This window comes from Buceros rhinoceros, unplaced genomic scaffold (assembly GCF_000710305.1).
Source record: "Buceros rhinoceros silvestris isolate BGI_N320 unplaced genomic scaffold, ASM71030v1 scaffold7516, whole genome shotgun sequence".
Taxonomy (NCBI): domain Eukaryota; kingdom Metazoa; phylum Chordata; class Aves; order Bucerotiformes; family Bucerotidae; genus Buceros; species Buceros rhinoceros.
In genome coordinates this window covers 38,151-47,092 of record NW_010416867.1, presented here as the reverse complement: position 1 = coordinate 47,092, position 8,942 = coordinate 38,151, and the positions used below count along the sequence as shown (strand labels likewise).

General features: G+C 42.1%; 1 protein-coding gene across 1 annotated transcript in view; it reads left to right on the top strand.

Moving 5' to 3' along the window:
- The window catches only part of LOC104495043 (testican-1-like), a 91,295-nt gene that overhangs the window by 68,764 nt on the left and 13,589 nt on the right, over nt 1–8,942 (top strand). Inside the window, exon 5 of the mRNA XM_010137963.1 lies at nt 8,270–8,386. Within this exon, the coding sequence (XP_010136265.1) occupies nt 8,270–8,386 (117 nt within the window). The remainder of the gene's footprint in view (nt 1–8,269; nt 8,387–8,942) is intronic.

Genomic DNA, 8,942 nt, shown 5'->3' with positions numbered 1-8,942 from the left:
TTCAGCAGGTTGTCTTAACACTTCCAGCTGTGGCTTTGGAAGGTCTGCAGGAAACAATTCTGTGTGAAACTCAAGTGGCCTCACTGTGGTTTGCTTTATGTTTGCCTGAAAATAACAGTCCCTCAATTCCCTCATTTTAACCCCCATGAGTTTTGTTACTATTCTTAATTATTCTTCCAGCATTGCTTATTTATTATTGCAGATTCCTCAGAGTACAGTATCTGCTGAGCAGTTAGCAGCAGGGGCTCCCGTGGACCATGAGCTCTGGGTCTGCTTTAAACACTGTGTTAAAATCCAACCAACGTTCAGTTAGAATCTCTAGGAACTCAGCCCTCTCGAAAAGACTCCCCAGTGCTTACAAGCCATGACTGCAGCTAACTGGAGCGATTCTGCGAGATGTGGTGCAGAAGATGCTGGAGGCATCCCTGTGTCTGCTGAGATGAGGGTAGATGAGGGTGAGCTGGTAAATGACTTTTGGGAGGCTAAGAACCGTGCAGGAGGTAACATTTAATTAATACCTGACATGGTGAAAATGTCCAAGGGACGTTTCTCCCACAAGCTTTCCTACCCAGTGCTGACAGACCCCCAGCATCGTTATAGTTTGGATGTGTTTAAGAAGAGACTCCAGGCTTCTTAAGCACCTGGCAGAGGTGAGCTTTCACGATTACTGCGAGCACAAAAGGAAGTAGCGTTAAGGACTACGAAAGCAGATGTACGCTTTGCCTACAGCTTTAGAGAGTGAGCTTTGGAGCTCCCGATCTTTGTTTATGCAGTGCTAGCTGAGCTTTGTGTTTTAAATGTACCATTTTAAAGAAGGTTCAGATCAAAGCCTATTTCATCTTCCCAGTAACTCAGCTGCTCCTGTAATCATCTCAAAGTCTGAACTGCAGAATCTTGGCATCTGCTGCTGTATTTATAAGACAAAGCAAAACAAGTGGCCGGAGGATCAGAGGTGGCTATCAGCGTAGGTGTCAACCCTGAGGAACAGCCAGTGAACGCCAGAAGAACAGGACGGCAAATCTACCTCCACAGAACTTTGACATGAGGTGTTGGTGGCTATAGGAGGGGTTTTAAATGAAAAATGTTCATGTATTGAACCAGCAAGGCGTGTTCAGAATCCAACAGCTTTCATTTCAGTGATAGTAAACAGTCCCTGCCTTTCTACTTCATAAAATTATTGGCATAATAATTCATTTTTTATTGTTATGAGAAGTTGCCTGAGGCCCCAATGAAAAGAGCAAATCAGAGCATTGCCCTTTCCAACCAAGGACGGTGAAATATTTGGGAAGGTAATTATTGCCCCAATTGCATCACCAAAATACAGCAGATAAAACACTTGGAGCCATCTACAAGTCACGTATACGCGTGCGTGTTTATATGCGTGTTTGTGTAGTTGCATTTGAAGCGGAGGGTTAGCGCAGCACTGAGTTTATCTTGACAGTTACTTTCAAATCAGCTCCTGCAGCAGCAGTTTTTAGAACACGTTTTGTATTTTGCGTTACTGGGAGTAGACCCATTCCTGAAGCCTGAAAGCTAGTGCAGTATTTTTACTTTAGTTTTAAAATCTATTGTGATAATCCATGCACATATAGAAACAGTTACAGCAGGAAATAAGTTGTTGACTTACATGCAAGAGAGAAATTGTAGTGATGTTTGTCAGAGGAAGCATGATTAAAATTGCCACATTTTCTTTTTATACAAAGAATAATGTAAAAATGAGTACTTAGTACCAAAGATGAGCGCTATCTCCTGTCAGCTTCCATGCTGTGATACATTTACATCAAATCTCTTTAAATAGTGTTATTAGTGTTTTTAAATACGTGTTTTGCTGTAGAACTTTGACATGTTAGTCTTCAAAAATACAAAAATGAGACGTGTAGTCTTTGAACTGTTGAAACTCTGCTTGCCCTATTTCTAACTGGCAGAGCATGATATCACTATTGGGCAATGTCATGTAGGTTTGTGCTACATCACATTTTAATCAAACAAAATGGACTTGTCCTCCAGGCTCACAGGACAAATGACTGAACTGCTTGTTATAACGAATATGTCTTACAAGCACAGCTGGTTTTCTGCTTGTGAGCCCAGCAGCAAGCAGGGCTAGTGGCCGTTGATGATCCCCTCCCTTTGCTGCTCAGGGAACTCCAAGTCGGAAATTGCAGGCTACAGGCTGAGGTGGGCTCTCTCACCACGTTCTCCTTTTCTTATTCATGTTATGTGGCCGGTCATCTCCCCTCTCACCATGTTCTCCTTTTCTTATTCGTGTTATGTGGCCGGTCATCTCCATTGGTTCTGCTCCATGGCAGAACATTTGCATGTTTTTCAGTATGGGACTCAAAATGAGTGACATATTCCTAAGCTGAATTCTGTCCTGGCAGTTGGGAAAGGCACAAACCTCAGTGGCTAAATATGCATTTTTAAAGCTTATGATTGTTTTCTTTGTATTTAATTTCTCTGTATTTGCAGTGTCCTCTGCAGTACTGAAACAGTTGGAACTAGCCCAGCTCTCAGGGAATGGCCACATGCTCCACTTTGGCATTCAGGGAGTATAGAGTTAGCTCTTCAATCTCCACCTAAGATACTTGGGATTATACATGTAACAACATAACCCCAACCAAGCAGTCGCTCCACATGTCTTTGGTGTGTGAAAATGATGATTCTGATAATAACAATCGTCATGATAAGGGACCAGATACACGCCGGGTAGATGGCGGACAGCAGGAAGGTCAAGTGGTGTAAAGCAGGTTACAAACACTGCGAGTCTGGTTGCATATCTTGCTTATTGGGAACCTCAGCATAATGTATCACTGCGACTTTTTTCCTGTCCGGATGGACCCCTTGCTTGTCACATAGCACCAGAACATCATGGCAGCAAGCGAGGCACTAAAGCAGTGATGCAGTACTGTACTTCCTCAGGACCAAGTTTAGTCTAGAGTTAACTGCGCTGTGAGTTATAAGGCTTGTTTTGGTAGCAGGTGGAGATTTTACAATATTGTTTTGCTAGGCTGGAGTAAAAATGGGGTGTGAGAGAACATTCAATATTGATTTAATCTTATGCTTCTACTGGTAAGTTCAGGTTTAATGTTGATTTCTGGTACTTGAGCGCTTTTCAAAGTCCCTCCCAAAAAAGTGAAATTAAATATTACACTGTTAATTTTCCCCACCAATATATATAGATTAGTATCTGTAGAGCTGAAAAAGTCGATAATGGAAGTGCACCTATAAAAACCTGAGCCTTTACAGCGTGCTAATGGCTTTCCGTTAGGTCAGATTAATGTTTTCTACTTGGTGAAAACAGGTATTTAGCAACAGCGCTTTCAGTATGTTGGGAATAAATAACTGCTGGACCAATTGCTTCACCGTTGGGAACAAATTGGTACTTCCAGTCTTACTATTAAATCACTTCTGCAGGATGATTCCTAACATGCACAGATTCAGATCTGAGAATGCTGGTGGGATCCAGCAGCAAATAGATCCTCCTCCACATTAGCATTGCCGTGGCTCAGAGGAGGGACAGACTGCCACTGCTCGTGGTCCCACTGCCACGTCAGATGCAGGCCACTACACACTGCAATCGAGTTGACAAGCTGGTTGATAACCAACCCGCCTCTCCATCCCTGTTTGTACCCACAGCGAAACCATCCTGCTGCATGCAGGGAAGTCGTGGGCTGTGAATGAATGACATCAAAGTGCATCAAGCAGTGAAGGATCGAGGAACTGATATTAGTGAGGTCCTGGGACCAGAGGGCTGCTAAGGCAGGGCTTTCAGTGACATCGATAACATAACAAGGATAAAGTCTTGTGGTGTTTCACTTTTTAGGTGGTGTGGGAAATTAATTGAAGCCAGATTCTCTTATCTTGAAGAAAATACACGCAGATGTGAAAATGTGTGTTTGCATATGTTTGCACTTGTGTCTTTCTTCGCAGGAGTGGAGTATTGAATGGACCAGAGGGCTGCTAAGGCAGGGCTTTCAGTGACATCGATAACATAACAAGGATAAAGTCTTGTGGTGTTTCACTTTTTAGGTGGTGTGGGAAATTAATTGAAGCCAGATTCTCTTATCTTGAAGAAAATACACGCAGATGTGAAAATATGTGTTTGCATATGTTTGCACTTGTGTCTTCTTCACAGGAGTGGAGTATTGAACGGTTGCTGACAGTCACCTGGGCAGATTTCAGCTGGGGGCTCTTCAGGGCTCTGGAGAGGTTCCTCCCTTGGGGTTTCTCTTCATCCCAGATTTTTTTAATCGGTGATTCAAGTCATGTTAATATCCATATTGTTTGCAGCCTAAGTATTCACTCCTTCCAGATCTTCAAATCGCAAGAGACCGATTATCACATCTATTCCTCCTACAGCCCTATTCTTCTCATTTGAGAAATGGTACTTGGAACTTCTATTAATAGTAAAGAGGTACATTGGCACTGTATTTTTCATGAAGAGGGTTCTTTAAAATGCTTTATAACTTATACTAATGCAAATTTATATATGAGGATCTTAGATGTGGGACTCCTCAGGGCTATGCTTCCTAATTGTTTGATATGTAACTAATGGGCTCTACCACTAGAAATAAATTGTTAAGTGCCCTGGTTCCTGGATACCCAGCTAGAGGCTGGGCCTGACTTTGTGTGTGTTAAACTTATGCCCTCTGAATGTCAATCCCCTCTGAAGTGTCTATAATAATGTGTCCCAAAACAAACACATTCAGAATGATTAGAGACTTTTGAAAATGCTCAAATAAAATAAATAAAATAGAATGCAGTCCCACTGGGGAGAGAGGCAGAATCTTTTTACCCATGCATGATAGCATTAAAATAAAATACAAAAAAATGTAAAACAATACTTCCTCTATTTTAATGTGCAGGAGAAAGTAAGATTGAGGGCATGAAATACTTGAATAGAAATTTCACTGAACGTTGCATTAAATTTTTGAAGTCTCATGAAGAAATTTATGATTTGCTCCATATTAATAGCCCAGTTGGTTCCTGTTTTACTCACAAAACAGCAGTTATTCTTGTGAAGTAAGACTACAGTCCTAAGAGAAAACCTCAGCATAACATCCACTGTTGAATCATCCTTAAGCAGCATAATTAAGGAATATCTCAGTTATTCACCAAAAAAGCTCTCCAGAATGCAAAAGACTCCAGTTCTAGAGAAAGCATCATCCGGGGTCTGCTTCTAACGACTGCCCTCAGAGCGAGTGAACGAGGCTGTCCTCCAGGAAGCTGCGGCGCAAGAGAGGCTGAAAGCTATTACTGCTTCATCAGAATCAGGAGAAGTGTCTGTCTGAGCAGCTGTAGGGATAACTGAGCTGAAGTAGGTCATGGACTGAGGCGCTTGGATAATGGCAAAGTATTGGTGTAAGTAGGAATGTATCTGTACATGGTAAAAGCGGGTTCTCAACATGGTTATCATTGCAGGCAAGCAAAAAAAATTATAGCAACTTGGTTATGGATGGCATTTTACAGAGCCTGACATGTGTAATTGCTGGACTATGCAGAGAAATCGTTACGAGTCTGATTCACCATTAATTAATCTACTTCCATTCCACCTACTCTGTGCATTCAATCCTGTTTTCTACTGCAATTTCAAAGCATGAATCCAAATTACCTCAGTCAATGCAGTTTAGGCCAAATGACCACTTGGTGAAATTTATTGGAGAGATGTCGGTTTTTCGCTGGGGAGGCCGCCCTGCACGGTGCCGAGGCCACAGCAGTCGAGGGTGCTGCAGGCTGCTGCCCCGCACTCTGCACCGGAAGGAGGGCACTGCAGGGTTAAGAGCAAATGCAGAATCCTTCAGAGCATTTGGGCTTGCCTGAGGTTTCTGTGGTGTCTAGAGTTGTCTTTGTGTTTGGACGCTCACAAATCTGAATGAGGGAAACAGCGCTAGAGGGTATTTTCTGTAATATTCTTTTTTCCCCTGTGACTTGTTGACTCTGTGCAGCTCAGTGTACCAGTACAGAAGACATGATGAGGGCATCAAGAAGGCACAGGAATGGCTGTTTGCAGTCCAGAGTTCCAGCCTTGGCTTCATGTGCCCCAGTAAATACTCAATAAGTATCAGGTTTGCACAATAAAACTACGACACTCATTTCCTGGACACCTGAATCCTCTTTTTTTCACCCGTTTGATATAATCAACAGTCAAAGCTGTGTTTATACCAGCAGATTTGACTGGAGGTGCAGCTGGGAAACACTCTGAGCACAGGGATAACCTGTCATTATGAGGTATTGCCTAAACCAGGTTTACTTCTCGTGCACGGTATTTCCTTTTTTTTCTATAAAAACCAGATTTTCAAAGGGCAGGAATACTGCTTGGCAGAAGGAAAGACAAAACACTGCCTGCTCTTAGTTTCTGAAAGACAATACGCTTATCAGTACACTCCTCAGAAGAGATCTGTGAAGGCAGATCGTTGAAAAGACAGCTATTATGGCCTCTCCTGTTGCTGTAGTTCCCTAATAGTATATTGGCAAAAATTATGTCTGATGAAAATCGATGACAATTCAACAGGGGATGCAGGAACAGCACCTCCCATCCCACGTGGAAGAAGTATCTCCATCGCTTCTAACACGTATTTAGGTGCCCAGCTCCTGTTGAAATTACAGCATGATGGAAATGTCTTTATTACGGATCTAAACTCACAAAATAAGAAATCATTTGTGCCTGTCTTGAGCTAGTTCATTCCTGAATATTTATTACCTATAAAATTAGTTTTCTTCCTACCTCCTCACTCCTTCGGGCAACATTCTGCTCTTGCTTCTGATGTGATTTTTCCCTCATAAAAGACTTTGTTTGTGATTAAGAGCCAAGGAACAGCAGCAGTGTGAGATGTTCCTTGTAGAAAAGATGGTGTGGTGTGCTCAAAAATCCTATTGCTCCGTGATTTTTGTCTTAACTTGCAAAGATGAGATATTTCTCAATGACTAAATTGTAATGTTAATGTGAGTGAAAAAGTGATAAGCTTTTTCAGTAATGTAAGCCCCTTTGCAGTTACTATTGCATTGTCTTACATTTATTCAACACTAATTGTTGGGTTTTTTCTTTAAGACCTGATTTTTCTTACCTGGACTCAGCCTTAGTGGGGAAGTGATCTTTAACAGGAAATCTATCAAACTCTTTCAGCATTACAGAAAAATGGGGAAATCTTCCTTTTTCTCCCTCCTAATTCCTTAAAGACTTTCCACTTAGAAAAAGACGTAATGTCCTATTTTTAATTTCAGTTATTTCTGACCCAGAGTAATGCCTGTGAGAACGAATACTCACCACAGCCATGAGGTATCAGCAAGTTCACTGCAGTCACTGGAGCAGTGGGTTTGACTTGAGAAGACAACCTGTGGGACTCAGTTGTCCTTCAGGAAGGTGGAAGGGGGAATCTTATAATGTGCAGTGAGCAGGAGAAGATGTATTGTGGCTTGCCCTGTGAAGGATGTCTGCCGCTGTGACATAAAATCTTGCTCTGTATTCCAAGAATTGTCTTTTAAAATGTAGAATGAGGGCACAGCAGGAGTAACAAAATTGTCTGTGCGTATGGATTTTAAGCACTAAACTTGATACAGAAACAAGGATAATTTTTTCTGACAGAAAGTGGTGAGTAATGCAGCTTTCTTCCTTAAAAACATTTCCTTCAGCTGGATATTAATCTCCCGGCAGAAATTCCCAGAAAAATTGAGTATTTCTCCCTAAAAATTTATAAGAAAAGAAATGTTTTATCTAGCTAACAAAATGGAATTGACAACCTTCAGAGGTGGCAAAGTCTGATTTGCCATAGAACTAGAGCAACATAACAATTTTCTTTTTTGATGTGTATAAATAAGTATAGATAGTTCCTATTACTGTGGTAATAGCCTTATTCTAAGCCAAATGTGGTTATAAATTATCCCCAGCATCTTGTTCGAGTAGTACGTCTAGGCAAGTATGTCCCTCCTCCACATCTGTTTGACTGATATTTTTCTCTGAAATCCTAAAAGGTGAAAACATTTAAGTTAACTAGTCACAGAGCTCTAATTGAGAACCTGCGGGTAGCTCTGTGTGTCACTTCTCCCGTCACTAATCATGTCAGCCACCGAGGAAGCGCTCGGGTACAACTTAGAATTCATAATGACTTACATTTTCCTTTTAACTTGCATCCTTTCCCCTAACCTTCTCTTCTACTTCAGAACTCTTAATGAGAGGGACTTTGCAACCATCCACACGTCTTTTCTGATAGACTGTCTGCAGAAGGGTTTTTCCTTGGTCCTCTTAACTCACTCTGGTCCTTTGTTCTTTTTCTAGCTTGCACGGACAAAGAACTGAGGAGTCTCGCTTCGCGGCTAAAAGACTGGTTTGGTGCTCTTCACGAGGACGCGAATCGTGTCATCAAGCCAACAAGCTCGGAGACAGCACAAGGCAGTAAGAAAACACCTTTTCTGTTGGACACTGAGTGTTGTAGGCAGCGTCCCAGCCTGAGAGAGCATTCGGCTGAGGACAGCTGCTAGAGCCACGGTGTCAGGTCGAGCAGGTACGCAGGAGACCTGCTCCTGCAAATGAATAGCTGTGCAGCTTTCTAAAGGAGCTGCAGTCCTTCTGAACTCTCTCTGGCCCAAACTGCTCTAAAAACTGTCAGTCAGGGACAGAGAGACCTTAACAAGGTAATCAGGCAAATAACTGTCTCTGAAGGCCACGGAGGTCACATCTACACTAGTAAATAAAAGTGTTCAGGGAATTTTCTCAAGCCCTGAGGTTAGTTCGTGTCCGTACAGTTAAACACTGTGACCCTTTAAATCAGCGTGGCTGCATCCAGATAATTTCTTGGGGATGGCCTCGGTATACACTTACCCCCAACTTATGGCCAAGCATTTTCTGACCAAATGTCAGTGCTATGAACCAAAAACATGGTATACGGGCATAGGGAAAATTATGCCAATGTTGGAAAAGACTCTCTTTGGTTTTATTTTGCAATTTCCTG